This window comes from Sebastes umbrosus, chromosome 2 (assembly GCF_015220745.1).
Source record: "Sebastes umbrosus isolate fSebUmb1 chromosome 2, fSebUmb1.pri, whole genome shotgun sequence".
NCBI classification, from domain to species: domain Eukaryota; kingdom Metazoa; phylum Chordata; class Actinopteri; order Perciformes; family Sebastidae; genus Sebastes; species Sebastes umbrosus.
The window spans coordinates 36,242,987-36,262,972 of NC_051270.1; the positions used below are offsets into that span (position 1 = coordinate 36,242,987).

At 40.3% G+C, this 19,986-nt stretch overlaps 1 protein-coding gene across 2 annotated transcripts in view; it reads left to right on the forward strand.

The window, feature by feature from the left end:
- mapk8ip1b (mitogen-activated protein kinase 8 interacting protein 1b) overlaps positions 1 to 19,986 on the forward strand; it is an 80,609-nt gene that overhangs the window by 30,343 nt on the left and 30,280 nt on the right. For both annotated transcript variants that reach the window (XM_037750370.1, XM_037750366.1), the window contains exon 3: positions 11,043 to 11,300. In XM_037750370.1, the coding sequence (XP_037606298.1) occupies positions 11,043 to 11,300 (258 nt within the window). The remainder of the gene's footprint in view (positions 1 to 11,042; positions 11,301 to 19,986) is intronic.

Here is a 19,986-nt window from a genome sequence, read left to right on the forward strand (position 1 = left end):
AGGAAGCAGGTTTTAAATTTAGTTTGTAGCCCCAAAAAGAGTTACTGCCTGCTCTTTTCCTATGTGGGCCAGAGTTAGCAGTGCTGAACTTCACTGGCTGGTCGAACACAAACCCCAATAATACAACAGCTTGTGAACAGGATTCATTCACAAAGAAAGCAAGCACGGGTTTCCAGTGGTGTCAATGTTCAACACGTTTTCACTCCAAACCCGTCAAATATGGCAGCTTGGTCAGTGGCTTTACGCTTCAAATGTGATACTCTATACGTATCCCTCTAGCGTCAGTTTTGCACGTGTCAATTTACGCTCGTTACGTGCATACCCTGTCTTTGCAAAATAATCTTTCATGTTCACAGGAAATCCACAAAAGTATTTGGTTAGGTTTAGGAAAAGATTCAAATAAGTAAGTTTGTTATGTAGGCCTGCAGTGGGTAAAAATGGCCACTATATCCTGACAGTAGTGCATGAGACAGGTAATCTGAAAAAAATAATGTGCCTCTGTATCCTCCGGTGCTCCTAATGGCATCTGCAAGATTTCACAGACCGGAGGAAAACAACCAATCAGAGCTGAGCTGGAGCCTGCCGTCTATGAGTTGGCTGTCAAGTAAAATGAGAAAGTTCGTGCCCCGGCAGTCATGTTGAGATCAGTTGAGGAAATACCAAGCACCACCCACCAGCCGATGCACAGCCAATAGGAACGCTCTCCCTCTGAAATGACCTGTGATTGGCCAAAGTCTTCCGTCACGGGCTAGATTTTTTAAAACCTGTAAACAGAGCCATGAGGAGGTGCAGAAGTCTGTTTTTTTTCTCAGAACACTTGAATTACAATATGCTGAAAGGTTACTATGGACTTTTTACCCAATGATGCCGAAAACGTACTGAAGCTTTAAGCAGGCTTAACTTAAACGTTAAAATAAAATAAAATGAATTAAAATAAGTTTCACACAGGATATGAACACTGGTCTCCTGGGTGAAAGTCCTGTGTTTGTTTGACCCATTTATCCACCCCAACCTCCTCCCTACGCAGACTTTAACTGGCACCTGACTTCCTCCTTTACTCCCGCCACGTAGAGCATCATTGTTTTACGCGTAGGGCCGCTGACCAAACTGTCATATTTGGGCTGCAACATTAGGAATAGGAATTGGAATTTATCGTGATGTCTATTGAAATTAAAGAAAGTTATGTTGTAGACTTTCCAAAAAGCTTTAAAAAGAGCAAGAATGATCAGCGGATCAGTGCCACTTATGCAGACACTTATGCATCTCGCCTTTCTGGCATTTTCCATTTCCAGTTCCATCTCTTTAAATCCCATGTCCAACATGTATTAGGATATCACAGTAACACAACAATAAATTACAAAAGAAGAAGAGGTGTTACCATCTCAAACAAAGCTGTTGCTTCTTGATCAGTCTGATTTACTCATTGCAGCTCCTCAGATGTGATGGAAACACAAACATTAATGTGGTAAAGGGACTTTTAGTTCCAGAGTTTAGTTCTTGGTTGAACATTTGTTGTGGACAGAAGCTCCAAACAGAGAGAACAAGATGAATCTGAATTAGTGCACACATGGCCGTTGTTATGAGGGGCGAATGTGGAGCAGCTCAAGTCCAGAATGAAGCATAAAGAGATTTGCTGCTCCTCAGAGACATGAAATGACAACATGCATTATCACAACCACTGCATGCATGTGGGTGTGTGTGAGTGTGAGTGGGTGATAGAGAGAGAGAAGAGTGCTTCCATGCATGTGTGCAGGGGTGAATGGATTTGATTAGCAGTCATTTGTCATGTGTGAATGGTTGAAAAAGTCACATGTCGGGGTGGGGTCAGATGGGATGGGCTATTACATTAAGTGAAACACACACATGACCACTATGTTATATCTACACACACATATATTATACTTGTTATTGTTCTGTCTAGACTGCCTCTATTGTCACATTGTAGACAGTGATATATGTTAAATTAAATGTTAGGTCAACTTAAATAAAACAAAAAAGCAAGTTATTGTCTTTTTTTATAACACGGCTGTGTTGAACACTCGATTCTGATTGGTCAATCACAGCTTTCTACGGTCTGTTATTTCTTTATAGCAGACCGTTGCTATGTATAACAGACCGTTGCTAAGGACGCAGTTCTGATGTCGAACTCTGGCGGACAATTCTTTTGTAAAATATTGATTTCTTCAGTAAGTAGCCGCGTGCAATAAGCAGGATAATGTACAGCTAGCGGGTCATTGTTGCGAAGTAAACCCCTTCAGGGCGATGAGAGACCAAGGGTTTCTTTCACAACAATGACTAGCTCGCTGTACATTATCCCTTACATATAAACATATAAAATCCAGTAGGACTTTTCGTTGACTGTGCAGTCTGAGAAATTATGCAACACACCATGCTTTATTCCCTGAGGTTGTTTCTACTTGATTTATACGTAGTCCATCATTTAGTGCTGTGTTTTACAACATGCATTCAAAATAATATTACGACCGTCTTGTGCAGTCTGAACTTCCAAGATTAAACAATCTTTTTAATTAATTGCCCAGAATATACATACTTGTTTATAAACATTGAACACTGAAGTTTCTTTTTCTATATTTTTTGATCTGTAGAAACTTGTTAAAAACAATATGGTCAGTACAGATGAGCTTCATGTCAATTAAGAAATTGTATCAGGACTAATGCATATGGCAATGTATACTTTATGTTTTAACAGGCATGCCATCATATTTGAATTCAGAGTTGAGAAGTAGGGGTCTTTTTGTGTTCGTAAATCTATTATGAATATTCCTATATAGATGTTTTTTTTTTTACATAGGATGTAGGTCGTCCACCAATAGGTAGGTCAGCGGTTTGATCCCCGGCTCCTCCGGTCACATGTTGAAGTATCCTTGAGGAAGATATTTAATGCCAAATTGCTCCCAAAGGCTGAGCCATCGGTGTGTGAATGAGTATTTAGATTAGATCCTGTAAAAAAACGCAAGTCCATTTACCATTTACCATATGGCTTCATGGCTTTTGGGAATATTGTTCTAAAACCTTCCAACCAATAGAGAGGATTGCTATTATTTGACTCGTTAAAGCACTTTATTAACAGTGCTTAACTCCATCAATACACATCAGTAAAACCAGATCTCATTAACCTAGATAAGAAGAGGGAGGGAGATATATACACACAGAGAGAGAGAGAGAGAGAGAGAGAGAGAGAGAGAGAGAGACAGAGAGAGAGAGAGACAGAGAGCAAAACACTTACAAGAGGAGAAGGAGACCTATTTCCATGGCAACAGTGTTTCTCTCACCTACCCCATGTGTCAGAGCTGAAAATACATGCAATACAGTGTTGGCGCTCACACAAATACACACACTGCCCCCATGGATACTGCTCACGTCATGTCATCCACACATGGTAACAGCAGAGATGAAGCTGCCTCATCAACATAAACAGAAACAAGAGAAGCCCTCTGTATCTCTGTTCAGAGCATCATCCATCATACGTTGTTGTTTGCTGATATTTAGCTGTTTGCTGATATTCATGCATTTCCATGGACACCAGCACCCTGTTTACCGGGAGTGATCAGTTAATATCAGTATATCATATTATCATATATCAGTCAATAAGCAGTAATGTTATCGGCTTTGACCCTCCATTGACATGATCTGGAGTGAAAGGACTTCTGTCTTTGTCGTGGTTAGCATGTGTTCATTTTTTTCCCATGCGGAGGCAGTGGAACAACTTAAACACACTTTAACATTTCGCCTTCCAGAATAGTTGTTATGTGTTAGGTTGTAATGGTATGAGATTTTCACGGTACAATAACTATGTCAGAAAATATTGCGGTATACGGTATTACACTATTATTATTATTATTATTATTATTATTATTATAAGCTGTAATATTAATATTTGTATCAGTTACAATGACCCTTGAAGGAATAAACCTGATAATAAATAGCATGTAACTGTGTCATATGACTAAAGCATGTTGGTTTACATATTAGCAGAACTATAACATGTTAAATTTACAACTAAATGAAAAATAACATCAGCTGTTGGCTTTTAAAATAATGTCCTATATGATTATTAACAATTAACATATGTGAGCGACAGCGCAGCCAGGCTGCTCATATGGATGATAACCGTCAACTTTCATTCCACTGTATAACTTGATACCGGTATAGTAACGTTACAACCCTATTTGTCAAAAATAGCAACATTAGCATTCATTCAGACTCATATTTTTGTACACCTGATGAATTCAATTCCAGTGTTCTTTCCCCTTTAAGCTCCGCTTTGGTCTCCACCAACTCCTGAGAGACATATTTTGCTTTAGCAACTACATGTTCCCTTTCTTCACCAGCTAGATGTTAACTTAGTCTGTCTGTCGTTTAGTACAGAGGGTTTATCAAAGCTTTGTCAATGCTACCTGCCTCTACTAGAAACAACGGCGTCGAAGGTGGAGTTTGTGGGCCGGAAAATAAATACTAAATACTCCGTATTTGTTGTAATTCCTTCTGGGTTTGTCCCTTTGAGTGGCCCATTCCATATTGCACATTGTCATTTTATCCTCTGTTGCAATAAAAGTAGTGATTGGTCCGGCTTTAAGAGTATATTTCCAGATGCAGTGGGTCTCCATGTTGTTTGTTCAAAGTAACAACACAGTCTCCCAAAAAGCAAAGATAAGAATCTCTAGATTTTAGTCATATCACACAATTTTGGAGCAGAAGTCCAGTTATTTAATTTACACCAGAGCAAATCCAAAACTTGAAATTAGATTTATTTAATTTAACACATATAGCCTACCCTCAGATCATTCATTATTCCTTCAGAAGTATTTTTGATTCATGCATTTGATACAAAGGTATCTGATGTCCCGTTTGCAACAAATCTACATCAGATCTTGGCTTTACATATAGTCTTTTCTCTTTATTTATTGTACACTGTATTGATTGTATTAGTTCCTACTTTTTTTTTTACCACTGGATAGGGCTCAGCAGCAGGTTTTGGGTGATGTAGCATTTTCAGCCGTCTTGTGTTGTTATGTTTGACCTGTTGGTGTGCGACTGCCCTGATCGGGCTGCTCTGATTGGACAAGAGCTGAGCATCACACAGTAGCTTCAGGGAAGCAACATCTCCACAGCCTCCTCATCATCACTGAGCCCCTTGTCTCCTAGCAACAGGGGCCGGGGCTCTCTTAAAGGGGTCAGTCATAATTTGAAGTAATAAAACATGAGAGGAAGAGCAGAAGCCCACTGCATTAGTAGGCATCGATTGTCACCAGGTGAAAAGGTGAACAGGGAGAGAGAGGGGAGAGATAAAAGGAGAAAAAATGATGGCACGAGAGTGTGATTGCAGGCGCAGAGACAGACAGATAGTGGCATGATGTGACTGAGCTGAAAATACAGGAGGAGTGGTGACAGTAGTGACTTCTGAAAGCTCATCAGGGAGAGATTTATGGGTACCTTAGGATGGATGGCAAGATGGCTGGATGGATGAATAGATAGGTGAACAGATGGATGCACAGGACTGGCAGAATGGATGGATGAATGATAAAAGGATAGATGCATCGCTAAATAGATAAGTGGACAGATTGATGGATGGATGGACAGGTGGATGGATAGACCGATGGATGCTGCTACACCTACTAGTTGGTTCAGAAGGCTGTTATCATCTTTTCGCGTGGTTGCAAGGTGTTGCTGCCATGTTAATCCAAATCTCTGTATAATGTGTGTAGTTTTTGGTGGTGGTCATGTTGATGGATGAATGGATGGATGGATAGATGAGTGGACAGATAGATGGACAGTTGGATGGATAGACTGATGGATGCTTGGTGGATGGATGGATGGATGGATAGATGGATGGATGGATGGATGGATGGATGGATGATTAATATATGGACTGGCAGGATGGATGGATGCACAGATGGATGAATAGGATGGGCAGAATTGATGCATGCTTGACGGATGGACCATAGAAGGATGGACGGTGGGTGGACAGGATAGATGTTTGGAAAGATGGATGGAGGGAATTCTAACTAATTCAATAGAGGTTGTGTAAGGAAGTCCTCACAAAAGATTTTACAAAACCCAAGACTATTGTCAATGACAATTTATTTAAAAATAAATAAATAATAAAAATAAAAAAAATATATATATATATACATATAGATATATACATATGTATATATCTATATGTATATATATATATATGTATATATATATATTAAATATATATTAAATATAATATTAACAACTATTGGTCCTTCAGTGTAACATCAGATGATTTAAAAGTGGGGCAGTAAGCAACAAAAAAAACTAATAGAAACATTAGGTGTCTAAAACTCTGAAGAGGTAGGAGACCAGCCATATCAGTAGTTATGAACTCTATGTAGACATAATTTCTGCCCTAACAATTATTGACGTTTGCTTACAGATACGTTTGTATTTTTGAGAGAGCTTTTATCTGCTATATTTCATTCCAAACAAACATTTGTGTTTATGCCCGGCTTCCATTATTTACACCCTGCTGTGGGGTTTTCAATGGTGAACATCATATGATGTATTTCCCTGTGACTAATGACCAAATCAGCGTAAAACAACTGGCAAATACAACTTGACCATGTGATCTTTCTCTGCTACAGTTTGACAAATGCTGTCTTAATGCATCATTAAAATGTATTTCCAGGCCACATTTGGCGAAACATTTGAAAAGGGACAGGTTTTATATTGTATTGGTATTAAGTCTAAAAAAATGGAGATTTTCAAGGAGGCGATCCCTGAATAGGAATGCAGCTGCACAAACACTTTGAGTCCCAATTCAAAAGCCTCTTTCTTCATTGAGAGAGAGAGAGAGAGAGAGACCTCTGGTTTGCTGTGATCAGTGTTTGGCTGCATACAAATGTGCCTGAAGGCAACACTTAGCCAATGAATTTGGCCACACACGTTAATACCCGCTCTGCTTCATTTACAAAGGAAAACGCATGTAATAATCTTCATTATACAGCCGTTCACCAACACACAGCCAGCATGAAGGTTTAAATAAACACACTATTATAACCAAGGATTAAGTACTGTGCACATGACTTTACCTCCTGAAATAATTATTACACAGGATATGAATGCTGCTCACTGAATGAATGTAAAATATGAGTTACGTCAAAGGAGTTTAGTTCGCCTCACCGCTCTGCTTTCACTGGTCTTCTCCCCTGGAATATTCCAGACTGTGGTGGATGTTGTTATCACGGCGGCTGAGTGTTAACATAACTATTACACTGTTGTCGTCCTCTCTGTGAATCAGACCTGGTACAGCTCTCTAAGAAGTGTATCGATTTTCTTTTCAGTTTTATTTTCCCACAGTGCTTTGATCCCTGTTCATCACATCCCAATTAGGATTATACTGATATGTAGCAATGAATCAATATTATCATTTAGCCTTGTAATTGTTTAGTGACAAATTAGTATATCAAGAAATTGTGACAACAACAATGAATGACGACAATCTATATTTGACTATAATCTATCTATTGCAATGACTCAAGAACATATATATTATTAAGAAATATTCTATTTTCATTCATGTACTATATATATATATATATATATATATATATATATATATATATACAGTATATATACCGATCAGCCATAACATTATGACCACTGAGAGGTGAAGTGAATAACATTGATTATCCCGTTACAATGGCACCTAGCAGTGAGGGGGATATATTAGACAGCAAGTGAACATTTTGAACTTTGAACTTTGGGTTGGAAGCAGAAAAAAATGGTCAAGTGTAAGGATGTGAGCGACTTTGACAAGGGCCAAATAGTGCTGGCTAGACGACTGGGTCAGAGCATCTCCAGAACTGCAGCTCTTGTGGGATGTTCCCGGTCTGCAGTGGTCAGGACCTACCAAACGTGGTCCAAGGAAGGAAAACCGGTGAACTGGCGACAGGGTCAGACCCCAGGCTCATCGATGCAGGCAGGGAGCGAAGGCTGACCCGTGTTGTCCGATCCAATAGAAGAGCTACTGGAGCTCAAATTGCTGAAAAGTTAATGCTGGTTCTGATAGAAAGGTGTCAGAACACACAGTGCATCACAGTTTGTTGCATATGGGGCTGCATAGCCGCAGACCGGTCAGGGTGCCCATGCTGTCCTAATGTTATGGCTGATTGGTTTATATATATGTATACTGTATATATATAAATATACAGTATACATATATATATATATATATATATATTTGGGGGATGTATTGGCAGGGTTGATTAGAATATAGAAAAGATGATATGATTTTATTCTATAAAAAATATAACATTTGTCTAAATTGGATAAATATGAGTTAATTATGTGATTCTTCGTGAATCTTTGTTTTGTATAGTTGGATTACACTTGAACATTTTTTTCCCAAAATTTTGTGAAATTCGAAAAAGAAAAAAAAATCTTTCAGAATGTAAGTCATATCACGGGGGAAAAGACTCTCCAACAATAATAAGCTGCATGTCACTGAATATGTTTCAGGTTTAGAGGCTTTTTAAGTCAAAGTGCCTCTAACCTGATGCATAATTATGTTTCCTGTACAGTTTGTGTCTAAATTCAACTGTAAGCACGCCCATTCATTCAATTGCACCATGAGATGGCGCTTCCTTCACAAAAAACACATAAACCAACTGAAGTATACTGAAGAATCATGCTTCTTAGTCTGTGTGTGGAATGTGACTAAGTACATTTACTCAAGTACTGTACTTGAGAACAATGTTGGGGTACTTGTACTTTACTTAGTAGTATTATGTATGTGTGTGAGCATTACTGTATCTGTATTATTGTGCGTTTGCGATGTGGAGCAAAGAGGGAGTTAAGGACTGTAATAGGCTTAACAGTGACTTTGGTGTCCATGTCAAAGCATGGACATCACATCTACCAGCAGGAGGAGCTACCATGTGTTTTGTGTGTGTGTGTGTGTGTGGGTGTGTGTGTGGCTGCAGATATAGTGATGGTAAGTGAAGCAGACTGTGCTGTCCCAGTGCCCTCTGACTTACTCTGTCACCCAGATGATGCTTGTCACTTGCTTTGATTTCAGCAGCAGTGTAAAAGACAGTCAAAATGAGTGTCATTACAAGATGAAACAACTGCTCTGCTGCTCTGATTTGGTTGAGTTTTTGGCCAACAAGTTGCCTCTGGAATATGTCAAAAACAACTGAGCCAAGCAGAGCTTTGTAGGCAGGACTGAGAATGTGGACTTCATCTTTCTGTACTATGTTTTGAGCTAAAAGTTCACATCAACATGCTCACATTGACAATGCTAGCATGCTGATGTTTAGCAGGCATAATGCTTACCATGTTCACTAAACGTAGTTTTGCTTGTTAGCATGCTAACATTTGCTGATTAGTACTAAACTCAAAGTACAGCCGGAGCTGATGGGAATATCGTTACTTTTTAAGTTATTTGGTCATTATAGTATTGGACAAATTCAAATTTTGACCTTATGGCGGATGCTGGATTAAAGGTCAGGGGAGCAAAGCTATTATCCATAACAAGGCCATATCTGTAACTAATTTCTCAGCAATCCATCTAATAGTTGAACAACAACAAAATTGTCAACCCCATGGTGACACTAGAGGAAAGGTCAGGGGAACACCAAAGTCAGTAGGACGCATTGTCTTACGACTGTGAATGCCTGTACAAAGTTGTGTGCCAATCCATCTTGTGGATGTTTAGGTATTTCACTGACTATGTGAAGATGTGTGCCAAATTTCATGGTAATCCATCAAATAGATGTCAAGGGATCACCAAAGTCAGTAGGATTCATCTTCTGTGGGCTACAAATGTCTGTACAAAATTTCATGGCAATCCATCAACAGTGTAAAGATATTTCAGTCTGGACCAAAGTGGTGGACCGAAAGACCAACATTGCAGTCCCTAGAGCCATGGGGCTAGCATGGCTAAAAATGCCAGAAACTTGGCAACACGCATGGATAATGGTACACGTCGACAGGGGCGTTTATTATCACGGGGGATCGCCCCACTTCCCAGCATCAGAGGCTTGATGGGCTGCCACTCGATGCCTAGTGCCACAAGGCACTAGGCATCGGATTGGACGGACGCTTTCACTCGTGGGCTGCTGCTCCCAGCTTTCGAAGTGGAACCAACATGGCGGCTCGTTTGGGAACTTTCTTCTCTTATATCACAAAAATAGTTCACAGAAATGTGTTTCTGAATACATTTTATGCCAGAAATAAACCATGCAGTTGCTAAATCTGTCCTTATTTCCAGTGGTGTTTTCAGAGGCGCAGAGTCGCACCAGATGCCCCCTGATTTGCATAAAGTAGCCTAGACCTCAACTTAATGCAAATGAGGAGCAGCCAATGTGACGCCCCGTCTCTTGAATCGCGCCGCCACGCTACCAGAATGCATTGCACGGCTGCTTACATAGACAATGAATGGGAAGCGTGGATAGGACGGAGACTATGGACATGTACCATAAGATTCTACAGATTTTTGTAAATCAACTTACAGAAATAACAAATCTTAAGATTTCTTAAATATTCCTTCTATCAACATCACAAACATTTGGTTAACTGCTCCTACAGTAGCAACAAACCGCTACCGCAGCTTCCGTGTCATTTGAAATGACGTCAATGGGCCGGATACGCCAGTCACAAATGATTAGTTAGGGCAAAAAAATACGTGAACACAGTTGTGATTATCTGGCTCAGTGGAACAAAACAAAATTTAACAACAGCAGTCTTCATCAGAAGACTGAGATTAAAAAAAATTAACATTAATTAGCAGAGCAGAAGGAGTTTTCATTCTCACTTCATTACTGTAAGTAAATGCTGTCATGTGGAGAAGCAGATGCTGGGAATAGTTTCTGCTCTCTGCTTTAAGAAGCTCAGTGTTGGCAGCGAAAGCGTTACAGGCAGAAGACAGAGCAGCCTCTAATTGGCCGGCTCAGTCTCCTCATCCCATCCGCACACACTCTCTCTCTCTCTGTCTGCCTCTCTCTCTCTTTCTCTGCCTCGACTGACGGCGTGTTTTCCTCCAATCCCTGCAGGGCCATGTGAGGCGAGGAACCAACAGCATGTCGGGGAGGGCCGAGCTGGGTGCCGTCGGCCAGCTCCAGGCAGAGATGCTGCATTTGGAACTCATCGACGACGGTGACGGTTACCGCAGCGACAAAGAGTCCTCGAAGGCGTCAGCCATCGCACCCCCGGCAGTCACCAAGGACCCTGCAGCACCTGTTACCATGGATACCTACCGGCCCAAGAGACCCACGACCCTTAACCTCTTCCCGATTGTGCCACGCACACAGGTAGAGAGACCTTATCTACACACACACACACACACACACAGTTTGTGGCAGATGATTGAATATTGATCAAAAATCAGGAGGAGTGGACTGTCAGTGAAGATGATTTGTTTCTGTCTGTCTGCGTGTCTTTGCCTGTCTGGGTTCCTCCTCACACACAAATATGGACATTTAAAAAATGTAAATATGAATGAACAACCTGCGTGACATCACCATTGGATTTGCGACAATTGTTTCTCTGACAGGATGTGTTTACTGGACTGAACAATAGCCTCAATTGTCAAGACACAGATTTTTTTTTTTTCCCCTTGGTGCCCGTCTCGGTTTGTGTTTGAACGCTGCTAGAGCTCGTGACTGTGTGTGTTCTTGTACTTCAATCTTTGTGAGGACCAATTTCAGCTTTAGACCTCGAGGAGGAAGACATTTTGTCTTCAAAAGGGCTGTTTCAGGGTTACTTTTATAGGCTTAGGGTTAGAATTAGGTTTAGCTTAAGGTTCGGAGCTACAGAATGTACGGTATTAATAAGGGTCCTCACAAGTATAGACATACAAACAGGAGTATATATGTGCTTGGGTGAGGCTGTGTATGTGTGACAGTGTAGGTATGTTGATCAATGTATGTAGATCTCATGTGCGTCTGTCCACCTCCTGTTCATACAACAGAGCTCTGGTCTATATTGTCCTTCACTAAATGGACACATTACTGGTGTGTGTGTGTGTGTCTGTGTGTCTGTGTGTTGCAAGTCCCTCCAAATTATACAACAAAATATATCGTTTGTTACTCGACTCTAGAACAACACAAAAGCGATTTCTGATGTGACGCCCTGATCTGCACGATGACAATATTTGTCAGTGACATTACAAATTTGCTGTTGAAAAATAAATCACCTTCATGATGTGACGCCGATGTGGTTAAGGCTCGGCTTGGGTTAGGTACAACAGTGATTTGGTTAACTTTTGGGGAAAATCATGGTCTGAGTTAAAACAACTGCTTCGTTAAAGGTGCTCAATACGAAATTCAGAGCATATCAATTGCCTCCGCACGGCTCTCAACATGGCGACGGCTTAGCCGGCGGCTCGTAGGTAACGTGGGCTAACAGCGATGACAGTGCAAACAAAGGCAACAGTGCTGCCAGGGCTAGCAGTGTTAACCTTGGGAGGAACCAGAGGTAAGGCGCTACGGTTTCACAATGACGCGGTGGGTCGAGATGGCGTTATCAGCTGTACTGTATAGCCACCATATTAGCGCAGTGCAAAGCGACAGCCATGAGCTAGCCAGTGGGGCACGCTCACATGCACAACCATGTTACCTATGTAAACAAAGCACAGAGAAGCTTTGATTACAACACACACAGAGGGAGTGAGATTTCATTCTGCTCTGAATATCATATACTGCAGATAACCTTTAAGGTTATAAGGGAGCTTTGTTGCCATGGTGACAATAATAAACATGTGATTAAAGTTAGGGGACGATCATGGTCAATGTTGACACGGGAGGGAGACAAACAAAGTTTTATTGATCCGTGCATCCGCCCCCCCAAAAAACGACTTTGACGCTCTATAACAGCAGCACCTGATTTTCCTGTCACCAGATGCTTCATACAAAAGACACCTCATGCTCACAAAACCACTAAACAGAATCAGTCTGAAATATGTCTAAAGAATAATTCGGGTTAATTACAAGTCTACCTCTATCAGCTCTGATAATATTATATTCACCAAAGTAATTGCTTGGATTACGACAACAAAGTTGAGTATGGCAAAGAATATGAGCTGTTAGCTGTTATATGTCAGCAAACAAGACACATTCAGCAGACACACAGCAACATTAGCATCCATTTAGAGTCTTGTGTCCACCTGATGAATGCAAGACCAATACTGACTCTCAGCCTTGTCTTGGGCTACACTAACTCCCGATGGAAATACGTGACTCTCTAGCAGCTAAATGCATCACTATGTTCATAACTGGGCAGGTGGTGGTGTTCATCAGAACTTCTCAGGTCAAAATGCCTGCTGCTGCTGCTGAAAATGAGGTTGATGAGAGAAGTGAGAGCATACCATGCAGTGAATGTGCTTTAAAAAACCAAAAGTATGTGCTAAAAGAGGCTAAAAAGCTCTGCAGAGCTGCAGAGTTGGTGATGATTCTCTGTGAGTTCTTCACTGTGAGCGACCCCTTTCACATCACATGCACCTGTACAAATGTAAATGCCTGTATGGTGATATTCTTGTTATGCAATGTACTGTATACGATAATGTATAGTGACTTTGCCTGTGACTCTAACATACACGCACATCCCCGCCCCCCCACAGTGCAGGCTGTCAACATGATCAACCAAGCAGCTCTATATTTGTCTGCGCTTTGTTCTTTGCTCAGTTTCCGTGAGGTGGAAACAAGCCTACTGTTCTTGCTGCTGTGTCTTTGTTCGTGTGTGTGTGTGTGTGTGTGTGTGTTTTTGATCTGTCAGTTCTGGAAATTATAAAGGAAATAATTGCTCTGAAACGTTTTTGGTTCTTGGGAAGTCTTCCTGCCTCCTGGGACATCGTTGACTCTCTTCATACAGCAGTTAGAAAACAAAACCTGATTTGAAATAATTCCGTGTTAGATGGGTGAAGGTTTCCTGGAAGCGACCTTTGCATGAACTGTGAAGACATGAAGCAATATCTCGTAAATGTAACATCCATCAGCAGCAGATCTTTTCCAGATTTCTGGACTTGAATGCTTCTGGTCAATCCGGTCTCACTCTCAACTCGTCAAATAACGCAGCTTGGTCGGAGTCTGATACCGACACTCTTAGGCACCCTTTAGAGTCTGTATGTTCTGGGCTTTCAACTAACTTCAATGTAAACCCACCCGCATCATTATTAGACGCTCAGAGCAACTGATAAAGTGCACAGAAGTCTGCTTAGGGCAGGTGAGAGGGGAGGTTGAATGGGTCAAACAAACACAGGACTTTCACCCAGGTGGCAACCTCCGGTTCTGAAAAGTGAAGCAATGCTGAAGTGCCTTAAATGTGCATTCTGTCTAATAGCCAATAGGGGGCGACTTCTCTGGTTGCAAAAATAAGTCTGATTGTATAAAATCTATAAGAAAATGAGCCTACTTCTCAGTTGATTAATTACCTCAGTAAACATTGTAAACATGAGTTTATGGTCTCAATCGCTAGTTTCAAGTCAATACAGCATGATGTTCATTTAGTAAATTATGGTCCCATTCAGAGTCAAATAGACCTTAAAGTAGGGGATGCTTTAGGGCGTTGTCCGGTCTGGGAGTTGTCCGTCTTCAACTTTAACCCTTTCACAGTGTGTTTTCAGTTCTTGAAAGTTAATTGTAAAATTTTGGTCGCCTAAAAATGTCTCACTCAGTGTTCGGTTGTACTTAGCTCCACCATCTCGTGTCACTTCTAGTTCGAAAAAACCAAGATGCCAAACTCGAGGCTCCAAAATGGTAGTCCAATAACCAATGGGTGACATCAGGTGACTACGTCCACTTCTTAAATAGGCTAAAATTTATGCTCTCACCCAGGAGACCGCTGTACGTGTCACGTGTGAAACAAAAATTCAACATTGACTTATTTTGTCACGTCAGTCTTTAGTCACTCGCTAGTCACATGAGTCGCTAGTCAATCAAGTTAACGTCAACCACGATCTTATCCAAACCTTAACTAAGTGTTTTTGTTGCCTTAACCTAACTTCCTGCAAAGATGGATGTTTATTTTGAAAAGACACTATGTATGTAAAGCGTGTATATAGACACGGCGTCCCAGACACGTCCAAAACTGACCCTAGAGGTGTACCTAGAGCGTCATAGTTTGAAGCTTAAGGCCACTGACCAAGCTTCGGTATATGACAAGTTGGGAGTTAGAATGTGTTGTACTAGTGTAGCTTAGCCATATTTATAGATGATGTTTTAGTGTTTGTAATGAATTTGTCTGTTTTAATGTGAGGATCTAGCTGTTTGCTATGTGTTACGACCTTCATCTATAAATCATTAGCTTGAATATACCACTCCCAGGCTCAAAGGCTCGGAGCTACAGCTGAACCACCTGGTGGTCAGAAAACCTTTTGCTCTGCAAACTGCCGTGAAACCTTTGTGAACATTTTGAATTTGATTCGGGAGTCGCAACTGGCTAACAGTAAAGGCGGGGGTCAACTACATTAATATGTTGACTATGTATAAAGGACATTCTCGATTAGAGACACTGTTTTAGGGTTGAGTTTGATAAATATTTCTCTATTCGGCTGCAGTACAATGGAATAATGTTCTCACAAATCGTGTTGATAACATCAGAGAGCAACTTTAAAGTGTCCTTGAAAAGTGTCCTTTTTTTTTTATCATGAAAAGCACTTGGACAACATAAGCCTAGCCACTGCACCTGTATGCATGTGTGTTGAGGTATTTTGGAGGACCAGACAACCCCAATGATTGGGGGGCCTAAAGTGGCTCTACTGCAGATGACGTACACACAGCACAGCAAGTTTTTCATGCCAAGAAAAGATTGAGTGAGGAGAAAATAACGTTGATGAGGCCATCGTACTAAACAAACACCTGATGACAGGTCTGCACAATACATCTGCAATGCATTCTGGTCTATTTCTTGCTCCCGTGGGTGTTGAAATTGGCCTCTCTATTTACTCTTCCTGAATGGATTTCCCACAAAAGCAAAGACAGTGTATTTTCCATTCAACCTCACACTATCAGTGCTGTTTTACCTGCTTTGCAAAAAATCCACAGTACAGACTTGGAAGACTTATTAAATAACCATATAGATTTGTTTCTCCAGCAGCCCTATAGGTGAAACACTACAACAGCCCTAACCAGCTCCGGCTGACAGTGAAAGCTTTAGTCAGGCGGCGCCGACACAACTCAAATGAGATGAGAAAAGATGAGTGCTGATGATCTCCAGGCAGTTTTTCTCAGACAGTACTGTAAGAGGAGAGAGAGACAGCACACTGTGTGACTGTTTCCAGGTCAGTGGATCGGTAAAAATGCTAAAATATACAATTAGTTCTGCATCATTTGGCAGCGAGTGACAGAGTGCTGTGGCTGAGCAAAAGCAGCTCTGAACACTGATCAAGGTTAGCGTACTGAGGCTTTTGGAAAAGCAATATTTATAGATCCAATAATCTGCAGAGTGCCAGCATTTTTGTGCCAGAGAATTACAAAGTGAAGAATCCTATGAAGCCTCATGAGACACTAAAATACTTTTTTTAAGGAAGGACAAAGATTCATGTCGTTTTAGCCATTAAAAAAGTACAAATATTAACTTTTTGAAGGAGTAAATATAATGATTTCAGCCACAGTATTTAAGAAAAAACAATGAAACCACAGAATGTTTGAAAAAAGAAGACTGTATGTACAGTTTCATGAGCTCTTAGCAGAAACAGGGGCAGGTTTTATTTCACAGATTGTCTCCTCTGAAGCTGCTTGAGTAAAATGATTCAGACAGAAAATCCGAAACAGACCTCCAACTCAGGAGGGATCCCTCCGTCTTAATCCGAGTCCGACTCTAATCTCTCACCTGGCTACGACACAACTCCTTATGTTGAATTACTCTACATGTGTGTATTTGTGTGTGTGATTTGAACGTTATACCTACATACTACGATTTGAGTTGTAACCAAATACAGCGATGCACATGACAACATCAAGAATTTGTTGAAAAAGTGGCATAAATTAGTAACCTTTTGAATAGCATATGGAGGTTTATCTATATATTTTTAACAACCCAGTCGCCAGAAAAAAAGAAATGTTGGCATTGGACGTTTCTGCAAACCACAGATATGTTGAATGACGACGTTTCTGAACCAAAAATACGTTTCATTAACACGCTTCATATCGGCCTCATATCACGCTTGCAGAAAAGAAAAGTTGCATGAATTCCGATATGACTGTTCAGGTCGGATTTTAAAAAAGCTGACCTACAGTAGTCACATATGCAAAAAAAAAAAAATCAGATTTGGGTCATTTATGCCTGCAGTGTGAACGAGCGACCCCTATCACATAGTCACATTATTTTTGCATTTTCGTTTGATACATTATTTTAAAAATATTGATTATAGCTGCTTTAAGTGGATACAAAAATGTATAGATTTAAGTAAGGTACATGTACTGGAAAAAAAAATATTGTTTTGGTATTGCCTACATTCATAAATGGTATCATCACTAGTATTGAATCATTTCAAACGATACCCATCCCTAGTCTCATCTGTCTTTCTCTTGCTCTAAGAGGCAGAAATTAGTAACACTTGGTTTATATTTCTTTAAAAATCAGCCCAGTCGCCAGGGAAAAAAATGTGGGCATTGGACGTTGCTGCAAACCAGGGATACGTTGAATGTCTACGTTTTTTGCATTCGGTCAGAGCAAGTGACGCAGTTTAAATAGCGAAAAGAGACACACTGAGTCGGAGCGGAGGTGGATGGGTCCAACAAACACAGGGCTTTCATCCAGGAGACCGCTGTTCCTGTCCGGTGTGTCACCTTACAATCAGCTGTTTGTTCATGTCCCGTGTTCATAACGTTCAGTGTAATTTTCACTGTACAGACGTCGTAGTTTTAAGCCAAACCATGTCGTTCTTTCTTCAACCTAACTATAGTGGTTTTGTTGCGTTATCTTATGTTACATTGTTATGATGTTACATTATTATTTGAACACAAACCATGATCCTTTTTCTAACCTTAACCGAGTAGTTTTGTTGCCTAAACCTAACCAATCGTTTCACAACGTTAACCACGAGGCATTGGGCATTTCTGTAAGTGTGATACAAGTTTGATAAGAAATGTATTTATGAAACATTTTTTTCGTTCAGAATGTTGACATTCAATATATCCATGGTTCGCAGAAACGTCCAATGCCAACAATTTTTAAAAAATGTATAGATAAACCTCCATATGCTATTCATAACAGCAGGGCGTTTAGCCTTTTATTGGGAAAATGAACAGATGAGGGTGATGAGGGTGATGAGGGGAGGGAGATTAAGTCTGGGTTTATCATTCACCTCCTTTCAGTTACCGCAGGAGGAAAATCCAAATTTGGTCAAAGGGTGGAGCCGAGGTGGGACGAGCAAGAAACTACCATCCTAGCTGAGTGATGGGCTGAGTCTCCTGTCAATCAACGCAAACACTCCAACCCAAAATATACTCGTTTTAAATAATCCCTCTTTATCACAAGTTTGATCTGTTGTTTCAGCCATCGTTCCTATCAGTATTAATATTGTCGTTCTCACCAAGTTCACTGCTGATATCTGGGAACACGGTGACATCTTAGTTAATTAATGAATACACACACACTCGCACTATATCTGAGTCACTGCCCTGAGCAATGATGTTTTTATCACTATATGAGTAAAGGAACCTTTGCTTCTCTGATCAATGCTGCTGTCTCCCACCTGCTGATTCACTCGTTACCATGGCGACAGCTCTGCCCGTTACACGTAGACGGGAAGTGAGTCATGCGTGGTGGTGGGCGGACAGAAGAGGAGGAGGATACATCTTATTTTGGGCGACAAATTGTCGTCACAGGAGTTTCCAGTTCTGCTTTAGCATCTCTGTGTCTCTCCTTCTCTAATCTCATGCCAGGTATCAAACCGCAGTAATCGTCTGGTACTGAAGACTAAAAATGTGTCTGTATTACTGAGTCACAAAATGTAAGATTTGTAATCTTTGACAGTTTTATGAAACAAGTTGTGAACCACAACATTGACATATCATCACATTTTAAATTGATATGTTAAACAGTTGCATTTTTACACATCCAGCAGTGACGGAGCAACATTAGCATTCATTTGGAGTCGTGTTTGTGTCCGCCCGATGATTTTAAGTCCAATATTCACTGTCTTTTATCTTTCTTTGTTTTGTTTTTTTGTCTCTACCAACTACTGAGTAAAATATATCCATGCTTCACTATTTCTTTTCTGCTGAGACTCACTGTAGAGCTCAGTACAGCCGAGGGGAGCTGCATATTTGGTAGGTTCATCACTATGGCTACGTTCACACTGCAAGGCTTATGCTAAATTCGGATTAATTGCTCAGATCATGTATATTTTTTTCAGACTGTTCAATTCCAGTGTGAACTGCTGACGGTCCTGAACTGACCCGCATGCGCAAAACACAAAGACGTCACACGCAGCACACTGTCAGACATGTTTCATCTATAAGATGATGTGCAGTGGAAGCCAGCGAATTTGTGAGCAGATGATAACAAGGATGAGGAGAAAGATAATCAAATTTGTAATTATGGCTCTTTGTGGAGCAATGGCTGCTACTTCTGTACAGAGGGGTGTGTGTGTGAATAAAGAGTTGGGGCCAGGAATCGTGGGATTGTGATGTGAATGGCTCCACAGCGCAGAATTCTGACAAATTGATCTTATTAACTTCTTTATTTATTATTCACTTCTGTTTGATTTTCCCTTCCATTTATTTATATATTTATTTTTTATTAAATTTAAAATGTATTCATTTTAGAATTTATTTTATTTTTCTGAAGGCACACGTTCTGTTGTATGGAGGACGGAACCTGCCAAAATCAAAATAAATAAATTAATAAATAAATAAATTTCATTAAATGTAGCAAAAAATAATATTAAAAATAAATGTAGCCATTAATTAATTGATAAAATTTGAAATACATTGATATTTCTGTTTAAACTAGCTTCTTTATATATTTATCTTGTTATTAATTCCCCCATTTTTA